The following is a 25,542-nucleotide window of genomic DNA, read 5'->3' as shown; positions in this document are numbered from 1 at the left end:
ATTGGAAATAGTATTTCCTTGGACGGCAATATTGTTAGGTGTCCCACAGGGCAGCATTTTAGGTCCCCTTCGACATTTACGTTAATGACATGATAGGCATACGAAGGTTGATCCAGAAATAAGGTTCCCATCAATTTTAGAAGTAGAGAACATTGTTTATTCTCATAGAAATTTACATTATTGGAAAGATGAAACTTACATAATCGCCATCTTTTTCTATGCATTTTTGTATACAGTGCTCCAATTTCTGTATCCCAGTGTCGTAGAAGTCTGCCGCCGACCCACTAAGGAAGCATTTCACCTCTTCGACTTCATCGCTCCGGAAGCGTTGGCTACTAAAATGTTCTTTTAGCTTGGGGAACAAGTGATAATCACTAGGTGCAAGGTCCGGACTGTACGGTGGGTGGGGCATGACAGTCGACCCAAAGTTTGTCAAAAGTTCCTGGGTTTGACAGGAGACGTCAGGTCGGGCGTTGTCGTGAAGCAGTGTTACACTGGCTGCCAGTTGTCCTCGCCGGCAGTTCTGAATAGCTTGCCTGAGTTTTCATAGTGTTGCACAATAACTCTCAGAGTTGATTGTTGTCCCACGTTCCATTAAATCGATCAGCAGTACTCCCTTATGATCCCAAAAAACAGTGGCCATGACTTTGCCAGCAGAAGGAGTTTGAACTTCTTTGCGACTGGTGACTCTGGGTGACGCCACTCTTGGGATTTTTATTTCATATCAGGAGTGAAATGAAACACCCACTTTTAGTCTCCCATAAAAATGGAGTCCAACAATCCTTCCTTATCTTCTTGACAATTTTGAAGAAACTGGCGAGCACAGTCAAGGCGTTTCTCCTTGTAGTCTGATGTCAATAGCCGCGGTATCCATTGAGCACAACACTTCTGATACCCCAATACTTTAGTCAAAGCTCTTTCCACTGTACCGTAAGAACTTCCAGGAATCTGAGCAATAAGTTCACAGGTGTTGATCCTCCTCTTCCGAAGCACTTTGCGTTGGGCTATCTTGATAACCACCTTCGAAACTGACGGTCTTCCACTCCGTTCTTCATCGTGGACTTTCTTTCAACCAGCACTAAACTCCCTAAACCACTTTCGGACGTGTTGAACGGACATGCACTTGTCGCCATACACCTCTGTCAACTGATGATGAATATCCACGGGGGAGTCCCCTTGGCGTGCAAAAAGCGAATTGCGGAACAAATCTCGTACTTGGCGCGATCAACAATGGGAACCTCCATATCGGACGGCTGCTGAACCAAGAATGAGCGGTGCAGCAAAGCAAAGTGCGGCTGGGGGGAATGGAGAGTGGGGGAACAGCCGCCTGCATGAGTGTTGCCGGATTTCACCTCGCACCTTCCCGTGCGGCTGGAGCTCTTTGGGAACCTTATTGCTCGATGAACCCTTGCAGAAAGCGAGGCAACAACCATTCTATATGTGGATCATACCAGCCTGTTTGTCTCTGGTCTGGAGGCTTGCGATGTCATTCCTAAAGCGAACGCGCTCCTTTCCACTTCATTGGGATGGTCCAGCCACAACGGCCTTAAAAATATTATTTCTTTCCAGAACAGTTGAAATTACAAATTTACCAGGCACTATTTGCGTCTCATATTAACTACTGCATGCATGTGTGGGGCACCACTGTGAACACTAACACAAGCTTTTTCTTCAGAAACGTGCACGTCGGAATTATTGCTAACATTCCATACCTCCACACAACATCACCACTTTTCACCAAATTTAATGCGATTTCAAACTGCCAGGTCTGTATGGCTTTCCTTTACTCAATTCATATTTTTTTCCTCTAACAAAGTCTCTTCACTTGTAAAATCGCTGTCGGGACTACAGCCAGGATAGATGGCTCGTGCCAAAAAGGCTAACAATTTATCTAATGCAATCGCTAACTTGTAATGTTCCTTTACTTCTTAATAAGTATGAAAACCAAGGCATTATTAATGTTCATGTATTTATCCGGAAAGAAACGCGAAATATTTTTTGGTCTACAATCATTCATTACATGATGCCTGCTCGCAGGAACAAATGTATGGATATCCATAACTGGGAGTTACTAATGCGCTGTTCTTTCTCTCTCTCTCTCTATAATATATATATATATATATATATACATATATATTTTGATGGGCTCAGACACAGAACCAGTGTTTACGGTCGTCTTCTCTGAAGAAGGACAAGAAGCCCCCGGAAAGGCTGGTGACGGTCATCGGAGACGTTGATCTTTCCAACGATGTCAGGCAGGTGTTGAACAAAGGTCCGAAATTCAGCTACGAGCCACGGATAGAAGCACATGAGTTCCTGGCGCTTAATAGGCGCATAGCAGGAAAGGTGTTGGAAGAAAACCGTGAAAGATGCCTTCTGGATGGTGTGAATACGCTTATAAGATCTACGACCAGCACTAACACGTTGACTAGCAAAGATTCTATGGGAAAAGTCGTGTCGTATTTCAGGAAGAATAGACTCCGGCTTTTTCAAGCTGACAAGGATGGTGGGTTTGTGGTGCTCACCGAGGAAGAGTTTCAAAAAAGAGCCGGCGAAGCAATTGCAAAGAACTTCATCCCTCTGAAAGCTAGTGCGACGCGAGTGAGAGGCAAGGCGGCTGCGATGTGTAAAGAATTAGATCTGAGCACGCTGGCTAATGACATTGGTAACAGCAAAAGCAATGCCCTTTCCATGTTCTTTACGGCCAAAACGCACAAACTGTCCGTGCCATTCAGAACAGTGGTCAGCGAAAATGGAACTTGGCTGATTGTGTTAAGCAAGCTTCTTCAAAAGCACCTTACATCCCTTAAAGTTCAAGGTCCGTACACCACAAAGAGTTCAAAAGATGTTGTTAGGTTTCTTGAGGGATGTACTTCCAATGGTTATGTGTTTTCAGTAGATGTTGAAGACTTGTTTTACTCTGTGCCCCACGATGCCTTATTTCGTTCTGTCAGAGATGCTATAGGAAGTAACAGTGCAGTAGAGTTCCAAAACTCCTCTGGCGTGTCAATATATAATTTTATGAAAATGCTAGAATTTTACCTTGATGTGACGTTAATCTCTTTCGAGAACAAGTTTTATCGACAAAGACAAGGGATTTGTATTGGATCCTGTGTCGCCCCGGTGCTTACTAACATTTTCTTAACCTGTATTGACAGCGCCTTGGAGCCAATTTTAACATGGTGCTTGTCCTGTGTCGTTCTCCCCACTTGTGAACGTCTTCGTTGGCGCTGTTCCTTCCTAAATCAAGTATGCACCATCTAGCCCAAATGAATGTTGTCCTGAAATTCTAGACTCGTTGATTTTTTCATCGCCGCGTCTAGCCATAACCACTATGGTCTAGCCCCAGGGAGCCCAAACAGAGGAAACGAAGGTAGAAATGAACGATAAAGGTAATCTAAAATGACGCAGGAACTAGGCAGCCACCGTACCTGCGGTTAATCAAACATTCAAATTTTGACACTTCACGTGCCAAAGCCGAGAACTGATAATGAGGCACACCGTAGCGGTGAACTGCGGATTAATTTTCACCGCGCGGGATTCGTTAACATGTGTTTAACGTACGGTACACGGGCATTGCATTTTTACTTCGTCGAACCCCGTCGAAATGCGGCCTCCACGACCGAGATGTGATCCCACAACCTCACTTTCGCAGCGCAACGCCAAAACCACTAATACAACATGGTGGGTCTAGAAGCCATCAGGACAGTTTCAGTTGGCTGGACCAATAAACCATATTGCTTTTCACAAAATCCCGCAAAAGTTGCGGACTCCAACATGACGGTCTAATGTGAGGAGTTTATTTTAAACTTGTTTCAATGCCAGGGCAGAATACTCGGACTTCGCCAACGTTACATCGCGATTGCATCTTTTGTCAGAATAGTAGATGCTTTCGGATTGCTACAGGCGCGCCCGTGCAGCCCACGCAGTTCGTGCGTGGTTGCGGGCCGGAGGAGAGAGATATGCACAAGAGAGGATATCTGCCACGCCTTCCGACGTCACTCATGCTTCGCAAAGAGTGACGTCAGCATCTCTCAGCTTTTTCTTTCCTCCATGGTCAGAGCACCCGCAGATATAGAAGGCCCGCTTGCACGCACTGGGCATAGTTACATAATCGGTTTTTAGGAAACCCCATGCTTCTCTTCGCGGTCTCGCAATGGCGAAAGTTGCTTCCTTTGAATGTCAGTACTGCGACCTGCGGTTAGCGAACAATCGCAGTCTGCAGAGGCACATAAAACTTGTGCACAAAATCACTCACCCGAAGCACAACTGCGACGAGTGTGAAGTAGCCCTGACTTTGAAAGAACTGGAGTACCGCCATATCAGCGTGCATTTCTTCGAGCCAGAATATGAGAGGTATCACTTTCTGACAATGCCAGGTAAGACACTTGCTTATTCTCTCAAAGCAACGCGTGATTACCGCTGCACCTGTTATTTTTGCATTACGGGCTTGCAGAGTGAACGATTCACTTGTTCACTTATTGCTTGAAATGTGCTCATTTATGGTGCTTTCATGCTTAACATTTTATCTGACCATGCACTAGCTGCAACTTATACCATCATACATTAAATTGCATGCTTATCATTGCTGTTTTGAATCGAAGCAACGCAGAATCATTGCTGATGGATCTTTTTTAGGAATCGCATATTTAAGTTTTAAAAAAATGTACCCGCCGCGGCGGCCGCATTTAGATGGGAGCGAAATGCAAGAAACGCCTGTGTGGCACGTTAAAGGGACATTAAAGTGAAAAATTATTTCTTCTGCATCAGTAAATTACCGTTCTACAACACCAAAAACACCACTGTTACAATGATAAGACGTTTGGTAAGCCAGAAAAAGCGCAAGAATGAAATACGGGTGGCGACGCCTACTTGAGTTCCCGCACCTGGGGGCTGTGACGTCGTGGATTTTGATGGCATCTTCTAGGGCCTACTAATTATATATAGCGGTACAGATTGACTATATTGAGTTCTAAAGGAACCAAATATTAAACATGGCAAGTTTCAGGAACCTTTATTCAGCCAACGCGGCCCAAATGCGAAAACATACTTTGGAATCCCTGATGTCACGCTAACGTACCGGCACTGGGGTTTCGGCGCGAAATTCAAATACTGATACTTCGACCTTCATTTTCTCATCTAATAATCAAACTATTTTTTTGAAATCACTGCCTGCAGGGTTCTCAAACAATGCTTCATTAGTCTAAACTGATTTATTGTTTCGCTTTAGTGTCCCTTTAAAGATCCCCTCGTGGTCAAACTTAATCTGGACTGCGCCACTATGGCATGCCTCATAATCAAATCGTGGTTTTAGCGCATAAAACCCTAGAATACATTCTATAAAAGAAAAGTGACTGGAGGAGCATGAATGAAGTTAATGATTTGCTATTTTTACTTTAACTAATGAAAGAAAGAAAACAAATATACAAAGTATGAACCCTGCTTCTAGTTCCCAACTTCTGTAAGGTAAACCATGCGATACAATATATGCAGATTTGGTAGCATGAATATTAGCCATAGTGGTGGCCATGCCATGCAGGAAAGCACTCGCTTTGTAAACTTGAAAATGGGTAAGCACCTATAGTACGGTACAGAAATATTTGTTTCTCCCCATTGTGGCAAGCACCTACTTTTTTTACTGCATTCTTTAGGTTCTAGAAGCAATAGTTGTCAGGTTAGGTAGCATGGACAAGCCTCCTTGTACATTATTAATGTGTTAAATCAGCTTTTCAGTTCAAGAAATCTGGTCTAATCTTGTGCCCTAAACTGGTGCTGGAGCTTTCATATGCTTTACAGTCGTCGTATAGTTATGCACAGGCTTGCGCGGTATTGCACACTAATGAATAGAGGCAAGTGCACAGGTATAAGATTGCACTTCTGCTTAAAGTCGATCTGCAATCGAGTACATGGCTTTGTGTGAGCGAGAACTCCATACAATGGTAAGGATTGCGTCTAAAAACATGTACACACAGCGAAAAAACAAAGTAGCACTTCATATCAATCTTAACACAATAAGTAAATGCTGAGTCAACCAAAGCGCAAATTTTGCATTGTTTGATTAAAGAAGTGCTAGAAGTACTGTACACTAGTTCTAATGATAGCTCCTGTCGAAGTTTTATATTTCCTGAATTCCCAATGTGCAAAAAATTTAAATCTACTAATTGTTCAGTTAAAACACGGGGAAAACATGGTGTCAACCACGTGCCAACTCACGCGTGTTAGCCGGCATGTCAACGGCGTCTGACACGCCGGCTGAGAAAAAGAAGAGGAAAGAAAAAAAGAAGGATACACCAAGAAACCAAACTAAATGTTGTTGCCTATAGCTTGAAATTTAGCATAGCGGATAGATTATAAAGCTCCTTTTGAAATGTTTATGCCTATTTGTTGCAATGCCTTGAACTTATAGATAAGGTATGATTCTCTGTATTTTCTTTCTCGTTCAGAACGGAAATTTGTAAGATGTAGAGTTGTCATTTTCAGTTGTCATTTCATGCAGTTCTTGGCGTTGCTCACGAAAAAAATTTTGATGGCAGTCACTTTGTGCTGCTATAATTAGACGCCATGTCACAGTGTCAACCTCAAATTAATAAAGCAAATTAGCTTACAGTTTCTATACATACTGTCTTCGCAGGAGTTTGATCTCTGTATGAAAGCTGCAAAATGTACTCAAACAAAGCATAGTTTAAAAATGTACAAGAAGCAACATCATTCTTGTCACTTTTTTATATCTTCTTTTTCTTCAATTCCATTATGCTTCGCTCTAAAATTTTGCCCTGAGAAAAACAAATGCTTGATCCTCATCAGGAAAAGAGAAAAGATGTCACTGAACCTCTTCTTCATAACTACTGAGTTCCACAACATGTCTACGATTCAACTTTGTAACGCTAGTTCTGTGCATTACACACCCTGAAATGCAGACTGAACATACAAGTGTCCAGGGTACTTAATCTTCTTTCTTCTTCTAAATTACCCCATAAGATATTCTGCACAGCCAACGTGGGCTTACAATAAACTGATTCCCCTTGACACACTGCATACATGTAACATTTGCTTTATTTTATTATCCTGATCAGCTTTCAAATCATTGAAGGAAAAGGTGGAGAAAGACACACGCAGTCACTTCATTGCAAGGACAGGTACAGAGACTTGCGGCCACCTGAAAAAGAAGCATTTCTACTTCGTTTGTCACCGGTCTGGAAGTTATGCTTCAGAAGGTATCGTGAAATGCCCGTATCACGACCACCAGTCTGAGTCTCTGGCTTTGATGGGTTTTTAAAAACCACAGAGATTTTTGTTCAGTCATGTTTATACGATTACTCAAAGAAGCGTTAACAGCATATCGGAATGAACCTCAACCTGGACAGTTATCTCGGTATGCTCACCCAAGCTGGGAATCATGTGTGCCTAAAGTTGGGCTTAAACATACTCCAAGGCCATCTTGGCCAAGATTATACATATTATTCTATTTCCTTCCTATCATTCAACGCACCATGTATGCAGTAACACTGAATGAAGTGCGAGTGATGCGAAAGAAAATAGAACAGGATAAAAATTGTATACACTAGCCTGACCCTGGTCACCTCAAAGCCTATGCATCAATATTAAACTACTTACACCCGAGTCCAAGCGTACCACTGTCCAAGTGGCTGCCCTTTAAACAAAGCTCTAGTAATGCTGGACCTTGCTGTTAAAGAACTCCTATAATCAACCACAAGACATCGGCTGTAATCGCAAACCAGACCTATGATAGCACCAATGTTAAACTATTTGTTGTCACCAATATGAGTTAAACACATTTGTTTTAGAACTACACTGTACTATTTCTGTGTCAGTGATTGCAGGGGAGTCCTCGTGTATCGTGTTAGACATAAAAGGATTAAAGAGATGCCTACAGAGACATTGCGAAAGTAGCTGGTATTAGTAGATTGCACCAATGATTGGAACATCTTTTTGGAGCACATGTTATAAGCACATGTAATAAATAACGAACAGTGACACAATACATCCAGCGGTCAGATGCAAGTAGTACTGCTCAACATGACAACAGATCACTATTCACCACTGTCGGAGTGGCAAAGTTTAAAGTTCGTTTCCAAAAGCATTGCCTGCCTGGGTTACATGTCGTCATAACCTTCCCATGTTATGAATACGTAAAATTTATAGCAGGCCCATCCCAAAAATTTGGGGACGTCCAAAGCCAGTATATCAAAAAAATGTCTTCTGTTTGATTCTACTCTAACCTTATAGTCCACGGATTTCAAGTGACTGGCCCAGCTAGTAGTGCAGGTGGCATGCAGCTCTAACAAGTAGTGCGGCTGGAATAGGAATACTTTATTGTGGCACTGGTGGCCTGAATTCAAAGCCTTTTCATTAAATAACAAAGCTCAAAAAAAACAGTGCCACAGTTATTTTTGTCTTACTGAGACTTGGCTAATACAGCCCACACCCACAGTGGGTGGTGTGTCAGCATGCAGCGGTGGCCTAGCCAGTTAAGGATTTGGGCTAGGAAATAAGTAGTCATGGTGCATGTTGGAGCAGAAAAATTCGCCCTTTTGGAATAGTTCGAGTAGTACAGCAGTAATGTGTAGCCATTTGGTGCAGCTCATTATTACTGTGCACTCAGTAAATGCTGCTCAACAGCAAAGGAAGACACCAAGGCCAACAGCCAGCAGCAGCCAATTAGTACCACGTCAGTATGTTGCAAACACTTTTCTTTGAATAGGTAAGAAACCTTCATAAACAATTGAAAAATTCATGCAGAAACTCCTCTGGGACTTAAGTACGCTTAAGCATTGTACCACTTGCTCATCTCCACGCAGCCCAATGTCATTATCAACTCATTTTCAAGGATACGGCAGCCTGCAATGGAAAATTTCAGAAAGACATCCTAGGGAAAGTAAAAGACGTCCAAACGAATGTTACTGAACTTCTTTCCTAAATGGAAGGAACCTCTGGCGTCACGAGGTAATTCATATGCTTGACACCCAGGACAAACTGGAAAGCATAAAATCAGGACAATTGCAACACAAGTTTGGTGGTAGACGACCTCAGTAACAGATTGTGTCACAACAACCTTATCTTTAAAGCAGTCATTGAGCAAGACTCAGAGACGTGGCAGGAAAAGGAAGGGCTTGTAACTGAGTTAGTTTCTAAATATTTAGGCATTGCAGCTGGTGAAATTGAACGTGCCCATAGAATAGGACAGAAAAGACAAGGCTATACTTGGCTGGTAATTGTGAAATTCCTAAACTTGAAAAAGAAAACACATACTGAAAAATGCATTTAAACTAAAAAAGGTTTGAATCGTCTCATGTGGACTGATAAGGATTTTTCAATGAGGATGCAGTCCAGAAACTCCGAGATTTCGGACGTTCCAAACAGAAGCCCGCTGAAAGGTTCAAACTTGTTTGGCAAGCTTCTACTAAACAACACGATTTGTCTTTGACCATACCACTAATGAAGTAAGTGCCCTCCCGAAACGTCACGTCCTCGTGAAAACCCAGTGATGTAAAAAATGAACGCTGTGATGCATGTGTGCCAATTCTTTTGTCAAACTTCCGCAGCTTATTTCGTAAGCAAGATCACCTCTGTTCTTATCTTGAATCCTGTTCAGTAGACGTTCTAGGCACCGAAACCTGGTTGTCATTCGACATTTTGGATCGTCCTTGTCTCGTCAGTTTTCATTATTTAGAAAACATAAAACTGAATCGAGAGGTGGCGGTGTGTTAATCGCAGTAAAATCTAGTTTGGAAGCTTGTGTTATTGAAACTAATTCCTGCCTCAAAATTGTAAGGGTTGCTCTCTGTCTGCCCACACATTCTACCTCTGTCATTGGAGTCTGCTATCGTCCACTTGATTCATCCCACTACTTTCCGGATCATCTAAACAAGTCTTTAAGTTTTGTCCAGAACAAGTACCCGACATCACCAATATTTCTTGTCGGCGATTTCGACTATCCCAATATTGAATGGCATTGATGCCGACCCCTGTATGGCACAAGAAAAACGTCAATGCCAATATTTTCCTGGCATGCTCTCAACTTTCAATTTGCATCAAATTGTTTCTGTTCCCACTCATGGTGATTCACTCTGACCTCATACTAGCCACAGAACCAAATAATGTTACGGAAAATGTATTGGATGGTATCAGTGGCCACAATATCTTGCATTGTGAATTCATAGGTGCCCTAAAGAAACATGAAAATAGAAAGAAATTAATATTTGATTACACCCGCGTGAATGTCAGCGGGCTTGTTAGTGACCTTTCCACCTTTTCTGTCGGCTTCTTGCAGTCATTCCCTCATTGCAACATAAACACAAACTGGGTTTTTCTTCATAATGGGCTGATCACACTTAAAAAGAAAAGCATATTCCAAAATTCAAAATAACAGCCTGCACAGAAAGCACTTGGTTTGCAACGCATGTGAAACCTATATATTGCAGAGCTGAACTATGAGCATCTGTGGAAGATTGGAGGCCCTATCGTGAGCACGCACACTTATGCAGGACCGTAACAACAGCCAAAGATAAATTTTTCAACCATGACATTTCAGACATGCTTAGCAATGACACAAAAATTTAGGAAACCCAAATTATCGAACTTGACGGTACCGTTATCTAAGGATGGTAACATTCTTTCTCTGGCACGTGTTGCTATTGAATTCAAGTTTTTTTTCATCCGTTTTCACGGACGAGACTCCTGTACCTAGGTAGTAGCTTTCAGGCCCCTATTTTGCATTCAAGCATGCACAACATTAATATCGCTTCTGAAGTAGTAAAGTCCTGTATCGATTGTCTTCCAACTAACTCTGCTCCTGGCCGTGATGGCATCTGCCCTAAACTTCTTAAGATATCCAAACCTGCAATATGTCGCATTTTAGCCAAGCCTTTTCAGCAATGTATTGACACGGGATGCGTCCCAAATGTTTGGAAGGCAGCTTGCATAATTCTCATATTTAAATATGGTGATTCATCTAACCCATCAAATTACAGACCAATTTCTTTAACCAGCATGTGCTGCAAACTTCTCGAACACATCATTTCATCTGCTCTAATGAAGTTTCTTACAGAACATAACTTTTTCTTTATCAGTCGGCATGGACTTTTACACGATTGATTTGAATTAATGACTTGCATAACTCCACTCATTCTTTTTATCGAATCGATGTAATATCTCTAGACTTCGCGAAGGCTTTTCACAAGGTTCCTCAATTCTGGCTTATTCATAAACTGACAGATCTTAACATGTGAGGATAACTAGGTGGACTACAATCTTTTTAACTAACCGGTAGCAATCAGTTTTCATCAATGACCATTTGTCTCCATTAAATCATGTCAAATCTGGAGTACCGCAAGGTTCCATGCTCAGGCCTATTTTGTTTTTAGATTATATTAACGATATTAGTAATGGTAGGCGTTTCATAGACTATTTGCTGATGATTGCGTGATCTACTAACCCTGAGGACACCTGCTACCTTCCATCTTACTTAGACAATCTCCGTAAGTGGGGCAGTAAGCAAGCGGAAATCAACATTAATATAACAAAAGCTATCAGATTCGGGACTACAGCTAAACCCGTGTTATGCAATTGCATAATTATAAAACATGCCCGTAGCCTCGGTATTCGCAATATCTGGGTGTTCATTTGTCATCCGATCTGTCATGGAACATTTGCGTAGATGTGATTTTCACTAGAGTGTTTTAGTTTAGTGTCATTACGGTCCACCCCGCTCCAAGTTGCCCCGCTAAGCCACATGGTGGAGTGGTGGGTGATTGCATGTTTTAGTTGTATGTCTAGCCTAGCGGAGCAGAGGGACGGATGGATAGGTGCTACGAGTGTCCCCTTTGGAAAGATGTGTGGGTTGCGCCATGAAGCTCTTGTATTGCCTAATGTTCTACCTATGTTAACAAAGAAAAAAAAAACCCACGATGACTTCCCATAACCAAACTTTCTGAACTTTGTCTTTGCAAGCCTCTGTTGTTTGACGTTTCCCTACTTTTTGTCCACCAATCTTCCATTCGCTGCTTACCAATCTTTACTGCATACATTTTTACTTTCCCTCTGCTCTTGCTGAACCCAAGGGCTTCAAGCAGGCCAGTGGTGTATGTGTGTGAAAACTTTTATTGTAATGATGTCCGGAGGCTAGACTTCTCAAGCCAAGGCGGGCCGCTCCCATGTTGGCACTGTCAGGCCAAGCCTTTCAGCGACGTCATGGGCCCCCTGGACTGCCCTTAGTTGGTCCTGAAACAATGGGCTTTGCATCCTTTTCTCCCACTGTGTCCATTCTTCAACGAGTTTGGGGAGAGTCGCGGGACACCCCGCCAGCATATGTCTGATTCCAATGATGCCATTACAATCATTGCAGTCCATCTTAATCTCCCTCTCTGGATATATTTTATTAATGGTATATAGGCCAGTGGTGCCTAAATCTACTGCTGGGGAAATATTTCACATTCTAGTAAAGCATGCTCTATTGTTTCCCTAGCTTTACCGCAGCAAGCACATGCTTCTTCCTTCTTATATCTTGCTGTATAAGTGCGTGTTCTAAGGCATCCCGAGCTCATTTCAGAAAGTAATAAGCTTCCCTTTGAGTTATAATAGATTGTTTCTTTCCCAATATTGTTATTTCCTCTTCAGTAGTTACTCATAGCAGGTTTATTTTCCATTGCCGCGAGCCACGAGATTATCTCGGCCTCTCTGGCTTTCCGCTTGATGTTCCTTTCGTATTTGCAGTGCCTTCTGGCCGAATTCAGGGTAATGAAACAAAATAAAAGCACCTATAAGTAAAACTTGTAAGTAAAGCTTTTATAAGTAAAATGAATACATATAGCTTATTTGTCCATAAAGCATCTAAACGTGAACTTGTAATGCATTACTGGTCCATTTTATCCAGTGGAAAATAAAGCCCCATCTTGGGAAATGCCACGTGATAGCCAGCGAGCTTGCATCTTGCATCCAATCTGATCCTTTCTGATGCCAACATGTTGCACAGCATGCATCACATACTACCGCGCTGCGAGGTTTTCAAATGGGTCAGCATGCGCACCTTCTAGCAGACATAAGTCTTCGTCTGTGCAAATCTGTCTTGTAAAGAGCAAGGCAGGCAAGGTGCCTCGATGCACGTGCCAGAGTGGGTGTGTGCATCGACCACCCTTGCTAGAAAAAAATGGCAGCAACCTTCTGCTCAGGCAGCTTGTAAGCGGACCGTGTTTCTGACTCCACCAGCCTGCTTGCAGCTAAGCGGAGGGCGCATGCGCATTCACGCTTTCGCTCTGCTCAGCTGCTTAGCCGAGTGTAAAAACGGCAAACTAGAACACTCTACTAAAGCAACCAGATCACTTGGCTTCATAAGGCACTATTTGCACTCGGCTAACTCCGAGACCAAATTTCTGGCTTACACCACCTTAGTATGCTCTAAAATCGAATATGCCTTCTTAATTTGGAATCCACACATGAGGCCTACCTCGAACACAAACTAGAGTCTCTGCAAAATAATGTTGCTCGCTTCATCACAAGAAACTACTCGCATACATCTAGTTACGGAAATCAAATATTAGATTAATTTAGCTCCTCTCAATATACGCAGGCTTCCGACACTATTGTCCTTCTTTCATAAACTTCACTCCAATCGGTTGTCCCACGTGACTCTAAATATCAGACTAGCTCGTGACATGTGTCTTGACGGCTTGATCACCAACTTAAAATCGCACCTATCTTCGCCCACACTAATCCGTTTTTCCACTCACCTCTTCTTCTCGCTATTTGTCACGACTCATTTGTACATAATTTAAAGTTGTTCCTAGAAATCTGAACTACCTCTTACCTTGCTGTTCCGTTCCAGTTGCATTTCTTGATGTTCTTATTTAATATGCAATTTTGCTTTCCTGTTTAGTAATGTATACTTAAATTTTTTTCCATTGTTTTGTAATGTAAAACAGCTCATTGTGACAAGTCAAGTATTTTAGGAACCTTGAACCTTGTCATTAGTATGTTTTTTCACACATTGTATATACCCTGTAATAAGTCGTTTTTTTTCACTAATTCATGTTGTTCCAATTCATATTTCTTGTTTAGTTGTGTACTTTTGGTATGTTTTGCTCCTTTCATTGTAATCCCTGTAAGAGATGGTGTCTGCCATGAAAAGGGTACCTGGCCCATACCATCGTTCGACTCATTCATGCTAAGGATGTTGTTGAAGGGAGGAATGAGGAGTAGGGGATTTATTTACAATATCTACATGAAGGGTGGAGAACATTACATCTGATCAGTCTAGCATGACTGAAATACACACTGAACAGCCGAAAATGTCTGCTTAAACACTCTCTGTCCTTACTAGATCCCTAGGCCAGGGAAAGCTGCCATCCAACCTTCATCCAATCAAAGCGTCCAAAGTCGTCGAAGTACCCGCCTTTGAGGGCGAAGGTTCACACACTCTCTTGCACTTTTGTTTTACTGAACACACCAAAACCAGTGAGGCCTCATAGACAGGTGTTGTCACGCTTGACTCAAGCTGGCATGTCGTTCCTGAGCTGACTCTGCAGTTTGCTGCTGAATCTGTCATGACCGTGACTATTACCAGAGTACATGGGGGAATGCCATAGAACAAACATTTCCAGGAGTTTTCTTGCTCCAATTGGTCCCTGAAGGTGACAGCGAACCAGCTAACAATCCTGTCCGCCAAACGTGTCTAGCCTTACTGGCTCCGAAGGGCTATTCGAAGGGGGCGTGTTGTTGGCTTCACGAAGCGATTCATTGCAGTGAAGCCAGAAGGTCACTATCCCCGCTGGCCAATCGTAACATCCCCCACCCCTATGCCTCCTGGGCTCTTTAGGGTACTTGAACAAAAAAGTGTTATGGAAGTTAATATGACCGGTATAAACAGCAGCGTCGCAGCAACACGGACTGCTGCAGACGGCGGTGCCAGGTGTGCTGATGACGTTCTGATCATTATAAGCTGATACTGCTCTCTAGTGCCTTATCCATCCACGTCAAACCATTATGCGCCGCGTGGACCATATCTTGAACTCCGTGTTCTCGTCGCTTTGCCTTGAAGAGCGGGCCCATATCTTGAAAGCGATCTGCGAAAGGTGCAGGGTGCGGTGTGTGCTGAGAGATTTGCGAGCGCTGCTTCGATCTCGTGGTAGCGACAGGCAGAACAAAGGTAAAGCCACTCACTGCTCCATGCTCTATCTATATTGTATGCACTTTTCACTTTGTTGGGTACTTGAAGGCTGTTCACCTCCGCCGTGGGTCGGCCCAGTATTGCACTATCTCTGGGATCGGCCCACATTTTTATCTTGCGTGATGGACGTTTGGTAAGCATAGAAATGCTTACACATTTAAGAAAATTTTAACACCCAGAACCAGCCAATTATTACCATGCCAGTATGTTGCAGGTACTTTCATTTGAGTAGGTAGAAAGCCTTTGTAAATAAATAAATATTTTGTGGGCTAATGAAAGCAGCTGTGTGCCTAGGCGTCGGAGAGGCAAGAAATTAACAACTGCACTAGAACAATTTGCTCTGTCACACATAACAAAAGAAGTGAAGGTGAATGTCTTATGTGCATTGCAAATGACACATGTGCTTTCATATGCACTATGGCACATGCACAAGTGTATTACACCCGATAACAATGCAAGAAGCTCGACAAGAGACTGCCGCGAGGCTATGAACGGCGTCCAGAAGGAGGTGCCATAGCACAAGTGGATGCAAAGATGGCAGTGGTGGACACAAACAACATTGCTACCATTCCATGCACTCAATTTTGTTACAAGGTGGTTTGCTGGCCTCTGCAAATAGATATGAGTCGATTCAACTGCAAATAGATATGAGTCAATTCATCAGCTAACTGTAGCTCTAGTTACTGATACCCAACCGACCTGATGAAGCAGTGCTGATTAGGGCCAATGGTCAGGGTAGTGTGCCATGAAATTAGCTTTTGGTGATTGTGATATGGGCTGCAAGCAGTTACAGGAAGCTTGGTGTTAATATATTGGTACGATTGGCAATTGTTTCCGAGATCATTAGTACGAGTTTTTGATAACTGATGAAGCACTGCTGTACGAGTCCACAAGATCACAGCAGATCTGCTTTCCATGTGAAGCTTTCATCACTTTAACTTGTATATTATTCTACTATATGCAGGGCTCACAAACCATATACAATATTTTCCGGACAATAATTTGAACCTGGCACAAGTAACCTCCCCCTCTTTTCACAAGTCGGCAACTATCACAAGTGTGCACAGAAGTTAGTTAGTTCCTGTGCTTAAAAGATCACAAATTGCCATACAGTTCTGAACCACGTGCAAGAACACATGTATGCAATGCAAACTGTGTGCCTTCCAGTGGTCAATGGGTCTTAGTGCATGCCATTGTGCTTGCTATGAATGCTGCTTTTGTCACCGTACCCTGTTAGCATTGCATATAGTAATTGCTTCGATTGGTGTTGACAGCCAGGACGAAACTTATACTGAGAGAGGCATGCCTGATAATCAGATCGTGGTATTGGCATGTAAAAACCCAGATTTGTTTTATTTGTTCTTGTTTCGAGACAAACCAAGTGTTTTTAAAATGCTGCATGCAATGCTTTGACCTCGGGCAATCCATTGCATTACTGCAAATATTACTCAATATTTGAAAAGTCTAGTAGATGATCCATCTCAAACTGAATTACTTGCACGTTCACTATTTGTTTCTTATATTTAAGTCTTCTCGTACCCCTGCTGAAAACGCTGCGTTGCCCTGAAAGCGTGAAAATACCACACCTTTGCACAGTTCGCGTAGCCAGGTTTCAGGCAAGTTGAATTGTAGCTAAATGGTGTAAATGGTGTAGTAGAACCACCACTAAGCATGTGTTGGAAGTCCAGTGCTTAAGTTAGAATAAACTACCCGGTTATCTTTTTCCACAGCTACAAGTAAACAAAAGCTGAAGCGGCCTTCAAGTGTCAAGTGTGGAAAAAGATGTTTTGCGGCAATGGCTGTGACTGAAGACAACACAGGTGTGTGTGTGGTTTTCCAATTCAAGCACAGAGGCCACGACTTTGAACTGGGTCGTGTTTTTCTGTCCAAGTCGGAAAGAGCTGCTATTGCTGGTAAGAAACCGCTTTTGCCCTGCTTTATAATAGAGTGGTTGTTGAGTTTTCAACATCCCAAATACAAGGCAATACTCATGCCAGACCATGCAATGAACTTGGAGCACATGAAATTCATTTATAATTCATAATTTCCACATAATTCGAGGCCACCTTTACTGACTGCAGGGCATTATAGTTAATGACATCATAAACATGTTTATCATTTTGCTACATTGTATCAATGCCTGAAGGGTTCAGAGAGAGAGAGAAAAAAGGGAACCGTTCTCCAATTTCACAGCGGTAACAACTACCTTGGCACAGCCAGTGGCCTATATTTGACCTATATGGCTATTCTTATTGCAGGCAACGACTTTAGTTATTTTATACTTGTTTGCATCACTTCATGTACCAAGCAGGAAGGTGTAGTGCCTCCTGGTGCACTGTAGGCCACGTAGCAGACTGTGGCTTTTTCTTTTTCTGTTTTATTTTTCAGGCTTTCAGTTAACTGTATTGGTATGACTTATGATCCTAGTGGGATTCAATGTCTCAAAATAGCAGTAAGCTGGAATAATTTCCACTTGGGATTACTTAAGGTGCATTGTACATAATTATGTCTGCCATTTTGCCTAAACTGAAGTGCAAGTATTACAGACATCGATGAAACTGCGACCTCTCGCCACTACTGTAGGTCATCCACAGCAGATGTGCTTTCCATGTGAAACTTTCATCAGCTCAAGTTGTATTTTACTCTACTATATGTAGGGCTCACAAACCATGTGCCATATTTTCTGGACTATAATTTGAACTGTTGTACAAGTCACCCCCTTGCCCCCTCTTTTCACAACTTTCAAAGAAAAAATATGTGTATATAACTCATTGTATAAGATGCATCTGTCTTAACTTGGGTCAGCATCGTGAAATGCGATTGTGCATGTTTATACACTTATCCTAAAATGTCGTACTTACCCATTTCAGGGCACTAAACTTCAGTAAACAAAAATTTTATGAGCCGCACATTCTAGCAGACAAAGTAAACTGCAAGTACATTGCTGGAGAAAAAAAATGTCTCATGTTGGTCTTGCATATATAAGTTACACTGTTCTACAATACGCTTGGACGAAAATGAAAAGAAAATGGTGGCACCTATGGTTTGGAAAATATGGTGCCTCAATATTTGGATGCTCATGAATCAGCTACGTGAATGAAACATGATTGAAACGATCACGATAATTAGGCTTATACCCCTGTCACACGGCGAAAACTAATGTCATTTGAAAATGATGACAATGACGATAGTAAAAAAAAAAAACACGCCTCAAACCCACTTTTGTCCAATAATTATTTTCCAGTATGCTAAATTCCACTAGAATATGTGATCACTGCTTTCAAACCGTAGTGTTCGATTACTAACTTGTCGACATTGCCAACGAAGTCTAGTCGAGCTAAGGCAAGCAACAGGGCGAAGAGAACGATAGGCGCGTCCGCTACATCTGCTAAAAAAGGTACGAGAAGGACAGTTGCATGTCATCGCCTTTCTGATGTGCATGCGAGCTTCTAATATCCTCATTCTTGGCGCGTGCCACAGGAAAAAACGCGCACGCTTTTATGCCAAGTCAATTGAAGTGGCCGCGGCCGATGCTCCGGTGAGAACCAACATGACTGCTGCAGCGAAAGCTAAAGATGGCTGTCTGGTCACTGGACTGAGAGTAGTTTTCTGTATTTACCTATGTGATGGACTTCAATGTCGTTAAAGCAATAATTAGGTAATAAAATGGATAGAATAATAGTGATTTTTTGTTAAAACAAAAAAAGAAGCACGTACTGTTTGCGAAACACTGGTAAACTCGTGGTGTCGAGGATACACATTCAGTTCCAAACGAATGCGAATGAGTTTGGCGAACTGATTTGTTTGTAAATGTCCTTACGTTTTACCGTGTGACACCAAAGAAATGGCATTATCAGCAAACGTCATTCGTTGTAAATGACATTAGATTTGCCGTGTGACAGGGGTATTAGACATGAACTCGTAAAACAGCTTCAAGTGTCCAGTCAGTACTCTACTTGACTGAAATAATACCTTTAACTCAAAAACCCACATGACTGCATAGCCTTCAAAGCATACGTTCACAGGTGTGTCTGCTCTGTAAATATGGATGAATGACTGATAAATCAACCATTAAAAATAATTGCTGAAAGCTTTAATTGACAATTTTTATATTGACATTAATCAAATTATGTGCATCAATTCAGTCAGTAACAGTGATGTTTAAGTTAATCTGGAAATGCTGCACATGTTTTCGATTGCAGACTGTTTTGCCCTTCTATGGTGGCATGCCACTATGGAAGTGGCAATAACTTATGCTATGGAATGTAATTGGAAAATTAAGTTCTAACTGTAGGATAGAAATTGATAACAATGGCAATATTTAGTAAAGGAACTAAAGTGGAAGACATTTTTGCCCTGGGTAGGATCTGAACCACAATCTGCACACGTCCAGTCCAGTGCAATGCTTTTACGATGGTTCAGTAATGTCTTTTGTGCGAACAAGGTTACCAACAGTGAAGGATGAAATTGGCAGCCTAGCTGTAAACTTGGTACACACAATAAATTTCTTCACTTACGTACCTGATAACACTGGTGCAGATAATCCCTATGACGGTTTATCAATGACACCAAACATTTAAACACTTTAATATGTAATCTTGCCTCTTCAAATGTAATGTAATCGTGTAGTATAATTCAGAAATGTAATCTTGCCTCTTCAGCAGCTGAAGGCTGCACAACACCTAACCTAACCTAACCTAAAAAGAACAAAAATTGCGACAGCTTGAACTATTTAACACACACCATTGCAAAAGGTTTTTGTAAGTCAATGTAACTCATTATTCAATTAAAGGAATTCTAAATAATGATATTAAAAATGTTCATCAGTGCCCATTTCACTTCCTTGCGTGCTCGGTAATTTTTACTTATGCTTCAACTAATATACACGTTTTCTCTACTCTCTCAAGACAAGCTGCGAGAAGGCGTGTCCATGGATGCAGTACTGGATAATGTGCGGTCCAACGTGGATGAGACATTCCACCGCATTAACCTGTTAAGCAAGCAGGATCTCCGCAAAATAATGAGGGATGCCAGAGTCTCGAAGACCGAGCGGCTGCACGATAATGACTATGTGAGCGTGCAACTCTGGGTTGAGAGGATGCATAGTGAAAAGGAAAACCCATTGCTCTTCTTTAAACAAAAAGGACAACCTGACAAAAAGTGACATTTTTTTAGAGAAAAAAATGAGGACCTTTTGGATGACAGAGATTTTATGCTAGTCATCATGACCGCACCACAACAGGAGCTTTTCAAGAGGCTTGGAACTGATCGTATATGTGTCGATGGAACACATGGAACAGCAGGTGAGCAGTACTATATAAATGCCTTAATAATAAAAGCAAGAAAGAGCGAATGCTGTCCAAGAATAATTGCAATAGATATGATGAGTAGTATTCCTTCACACATGATATTTCTCTTAATTTTTCATTTGATAGAGTTCTCAATTATCAGTAACGGAGCAAGAATGAATTCAGCGCTCTGTACACTGGTGATATCATTCCATTGCTACTGTCCTCATCGCTATATGCCCTGCATATCCTGTCTGTATTGTCACCACGGAGTTATAATAGGTCACATAATACAGCTCTTATCACATTTGTCTTGTGGGGATGCGAGACTGTCACACGTCCCCTGATATGTTGTTTTTCCCGCATAGCTTCCGTCTCCTGCATTGCGGCTTCGCCGCGGGCCCCAGGCCACGCGAGAGATGGCGCGAGTGTTGCGCTGCTAACGCCGCCTCATGGCAGGGTTACTTGGGGGCGCAAGGGAGAACATGTTTCCTCTTTGGTTCGGGACGGCAAGCAGCACGGACGTGCCGCCCGTGCGCCGATCCATGCTTCTGCGAGATCGTCTCGTGAGGCCTTGTGCGAAAGAGCCACCGTTCGCGTGACCGTACGCTTGAACGACCAGGCATTGGGATCCAGCAAGGGCGAACATATTCGCTCGCTATCCGGTCGCGGTGAGTCGGACTTCCGCGATTTGTCGCACGCCCATCGGCATGTTTTGTGGATAGCAACTCGGCTAGCAGGCATTGATCTATGAAAGGTGCAATAAATGCCCTTGTGATTGTCGTTCCTTTGACCCAAGGTACGGGATGAGAATCCCACAGTCTAGAGTGCAGAAACAGTGCATTGCACTGTGTATTAGTGCCTTCTGTCAGAGGTACAGCTGTCTCGAGGCTGTTTGGCATCCTGAACTGTTTGCCAATTAGGCGAATCACTGATTACTGCTACAGTCAAAAGTGCTTTTTCTTGGTGGCGGTGGGTGGTTCCCTGAGCACTGCAAAAACAAAACATTTAGAAAATCAGGCAGTCCAAAAAAAAGATTAATGCATGCCTTTTACTGCCATTTAAAGGGAGGTGCTAGTTTAAAACATAACAAGAACCTAGAACTATGAAACCCCAGCTGTTTACATACTCTTATGGTAATTTCAAATACTATATAAATCAGTTTTATAGCAAGTTGCATAGGTTGTGTTCTGTACAATGACAATGTGTAAAACGTAGGCATTACTGCCCCCATTTTTTTATCTCTAAACTTCCATAACTGCAGACCAGTGATGGCGCATAATCCTCCAAATCAACTGTAGAATACTGAAATATGTTACCGAAATCGTTATTCACTGTTGTTTTAAAAAGTGCATATAAGTGTTAAATTAGAACCTGTGAACCCATTTCAAAATGTTTAGACAACCAGTAAGTGTTACTCAAGATTTTATCTTAAGTATATAAGTGATGTTCAAGATCAACCCCTCAGTGGTGGTCAAGACAGTTTAGGGTTTCAAGCACAAAGTTGACATTCTGGAGCAGTTTAGGAGCAGAAATTTTTTTTCTACTTCATGTTCCAAAAGTCTTCTTGGAACACTTGGAGTAGTACAGAAGTAATCTAGCCATTTGGTGGAGCTTATTATTACTGTGCAGTCAGTAAGCGCTGCTCAAGAGTGAAGCAAGACACAAAGCCAACAGCAACCAATTAAGCTTGCCTTCCCAAGGACGGTATACCACGCACATCATGTTGCAAACATTTTTGTTTGGGTAGGCAAGGAACTTAATTTGTACCCGCCCTAGTTGCTTAGTGGCTGTGGTGTTGGGCTGCTAAGCACGAGGTCGCAGGATCGAATCTCGGCCAGAGCTGCTGCATTTCAATGGGGGCAAAAGGCGAAAACACCTGTGCACTTAAATTTACTGTAGGTGCACGTTAAAAAACCCCAGTTGGTAGAAATTTCCGGAGTCTCACACTACGGCATGCCTCATAATCAGAAAGTGGTTTTGGCACGTAAGACCCCATAATTTAATTTTTCTTAATTTTGTAGACCAACCACAACACTTATCAGGCTTCTTGGCGCTTGTGCTGTAACAGAAGAGAGTATGTATGTGTGTAAATAAAAAAAATGTAAATCATGCCATCTTACAATGGCCCCTTTTCACTGCTGGTATGCTCCACCACGATACATTGCATAAACCTCTTCCCGTAGCAAGCTATATTGCAGCAAAGTTGACGCTTGAAAACCGGCATTATACAACACTTTCTACAATGGTTGTGCCTTCCGCACTTTGAAGGCAAAGCATTTCAGCATCCGAAATTTCAGCTGTGCTTATAATTAATTGCCTCTGTGAGGTACGTGGCAGCGTTGCAAGGATACCCGAATTCTCATGCATGTCCGAAAAATAGTTTCTTGGGTGTATTTCTGCTTGGTAATGAAGACGGCTACGACAGTGCACATTAGTGACACAACAGTGGCCAAATGCTCAGATTCCTTTTAAGTAGAGTGCTGTGTGCTTTTATGACTTTGGTGAAGTTAGCATCTGAATTTGCCATACACACACCTGCAATTATCTATTTATTAAACTCACGCACACATAATATCACTATAATGAGAAATGCATAGTGTTTTAGCTGTTCCCTGCAGAATGTTTTCTGACAACTGCTTTGATGATGGATGGATGAATAAATTTCTTGATGTCCGTCGGTACGTGCGATTAGCGCGCAGTGGGCCACTCCCACGTCGAGACAGAGAGGCCATGCCCCTCCACCGCGTCGCGGGCCCGATGAACAGCCCAGAGCTGTGCTTCAAGGTCCGAGCTGTGTGGAGCTCGGACCCACTCTTCCTTGGTGGTCCTGGCACCAGGGGGCAAGTCCAGAGCATGTGATCAAGGCTAGCTATATCCTTACAGTAGTGACACGCATTGTGAGGGTGCACGTCCGGAAAGATTTTGTGCAGGAAGGCCGGGTATGCGTAGGTGCCTGTCTGAAGCCACCTGTACGTGACTTCTTGTGCTTTATTGGGTGCTTTGTGCGGTAGCGGCATGGTTCTCTTGACTAACTTGTAATGCTGGGTGAGATCGTTGTGACGAGGGGATCGCACTCGCTTGCCCATCCTGCCGAGAGGGAGTCCGGGCTCACACGGTGAGTTAGATCTTGTGCAGTCTCGTGTGCTGTCTCGTTGAGGTCACTTTTTAAGAACAATATTTGATCACGAATATACTCTTAATGCTTCACACACAAAACAATTTGTTACCTTGTTGTGTCCATGAAAGGGTTGCATTAAGAATAATTTTTTGGCAGCCTTGTTGACAGTTTGACAGCATCAATCAGTGAATCCTTAACAGGCACTCTGCAACACTTTTTCAAGAAGGAAAGCCAACCTACTGAGTCTCCAACACATGCGATTTTACATTTTGTCACAACCTTAATGTAGCTGGCACATCTGGGTTCAAGCTTATATAGTGCTAACTTAGGCAAGTTGGCACATGTTGCAGCACTTCATTTGTCTCCTATGTGTTGTAATGCTATGTTATTTATTCAAGCTCGTACTTCTGAGCAGCAAGCAAAATGCAGTTGACTTCATTCCGTTAATTCGACTCTGACGGGACTGACGAAACAGATTGAATTATCTGGTGGGTCAAATTTAAGAAGATGCAGAAGAAATGCCAACACACATGACTGATTTATTTGCCATGGTTTACGTACAGATTCTAACATGCCCCAGAGTGAAACACACGCCCGCTGTCTCTGTGTCCGAAGTGTAAACTAGCATAGAAAGGACAAAAGCCCCTAAAATGAAAAAGAAATCAAATGCGCACACAATTTTTATTAAAAAAAGAAATGGACAGGGGTCCAATGTGTTGCACATTGCAACCAATTTTCAAATGTGAGCTTCGCCGCAATACCCATCGGTTATGCGGTAAAGCATACAAAAATTGCCAAGGAAGTTTTGTTAAGATGGCACATTAGAAATGGGTGAATACCACAATCAGACGTTTTGATCTGTGATTATTGCTTGGAGCTCCTCCTGGGCAGGCAGAAAATAGGCATTTCCTGCAGGAGATAAAGTCTGTTTCACACATCTACTGTCCTCTAAGGTATGTCACCAAAGGGGTCGCTTATTGGGTTCACTGTAGGGGTCAGCATGCATGCTGACTGCTCAAGTTGGAATTGTTGGGTGAAGGCCTATTTTAGTATCAAAATAACCGAAGTTTGGACCTATAGAAATGCACGTGTGTCGGCTGGGACTTTCAGACGGGATCAAATTTATAGGAGTCTACTGTTCTGCAGCCACTGAGCACTGCAGCATGCCAATATACTGCTATGTGTAGTAGGAGATACATTCTTGCTGCAAACTCCACTGCCATATGGTACAGTCGAGTTCTGTTAATTCGACTCCGAGTAATTCAATCCTGGCCAAAGGTCTTGGCTGGCAGTCATACATTTCTACAGTCCCGAATCTCTTATTTTGATTGTAAAATTGGCCTTCACAGGATAACTTGAACTTGGAACAGTGACTCGCTGTTGACCCCTATGGTGAACCCAATAGCGACTCCTTTAGTGGCAGCACGTCTAGCTCGACGATGCTTAGGAAACAATGTATGCATTCAACACGTGTGATCGCGTGTCGACAACTCCCATTTATGCTTGCCATAGGAAACTTTTGAAGCAAGAACCATATATCACAAAGTTTAATTACGGTATTTACCCGATTCTGATGTGTGCCTCATAAGTTAGCACTAGTAGAATGCAATAGTTGTACACTTTTCTTTTCAGTGACTATGGTGTTGGGCTCATGAGCACGAGGATGGGGATCGAATCCCGGCCACGGCGGCCGCATTTTGATGGGGGCGAAATGCGAAAACACCCGTGTACTTAGATTTAGGTGCTCGTTAAAGAACCCTAGGTGGTCGAAATTTCCAGAGTCCTCCACTACGGCGTGCCTCATAATCAGAAAGTGGTTTTGGCAAGTAAAACCCCATAATTTAATTTTTTTCTTTCAATGACAGTGGTAAGCTCCCAGCCATGATTTGGTAATGCCTGCCATATGCATTTCACCCCATTTTTATTCTTAGGTAAATTGCCTTTTCATGATC

General features: G+C 42.5%; 2 protein-coding genes across 13 annotated transcripts in view; one reads left to right on the top strand and one right to left on the bottom strand.

Annotated features, from left to right (window-relative positions):
* Positions 1-20,345, top strand: part of LOC142566001 (uncharacterized) — a 31,762-nt gene extending 11,417 nt beyond the window's left edge. For 2 of the 4 annotated variants that reach the window (XM_075676675.1, XM_075676676.1), the window contains exons 2-3: positions 16,912-17,094; positions 20,089-20,345. In XM_075676675.1, the coding sequence (XP_075532790.1) occupies positions 16,912-17,094; positions 20,089-20,345 (440 nt within the window). Of the gene's footprint in view, positions 1-6,305; positions 7,215-16,911; positions 17,095-20,088 lie in introns of those variants that run through there. The other 2 variants (XM_075676679.1, XM_075676677.1) reach the window with 2 other exon arrangements.
* Positions 1-25,542, bottom strand: part of LOC142566002 (uncharacterized) — a 191,935-nt gene that overhangs the window by 2,709 nt on the left and 163,684 nt on the right. For 2 of the 9 annotated variants that reach the window (XR_012824951.1, XM_075676683.1), the window contains one exon: positions 23,706-24,499. The exons of 2 other annotated variants lie outside the window; for them this stretch is intronic. Coding sequence is in view for 2 of the 7 variants with exons in the window: in XM_075676683.1 (XP_075532798.1) it covers positions 24,435-24,499 (65 nt within the window). In the remaining 5 variants the exon portion in view is untranslated. Of the gene's footprint in view, positions 1-13,999; positions 15,078-23,355; positions 23,634-23,705; positions 24,500-25,542 lie in introns of those variants that run through there. 5 more of the 9 variants (XR_012824949.1, XR_012824948.1, XM_075676681.1 and 2 more) reach the window with 4 other exon arrangements.

This window comes from Dermacentor variabilis, unplaced genomic scaffold, assembly GCF_050947875.1.
Source record: "Dermacentor variabilis isolate Ectoservices unplaced genomic scaffold, ASM5094787v1 scaffold_12, whole genome shotgun sequence".
Classification (NCBI taxonomy): Eukaryota; Metazoa; Arthropoda; class Arachnida; order Ixodida; family Ixodidae; genus Dermacentor; species Dermacentor variabilis.
The sequence above is the reverse complement of the archived record's forward strand: the minus strand, read 5'-3'. Positions and strand labels throughout refer to the sequence as shown.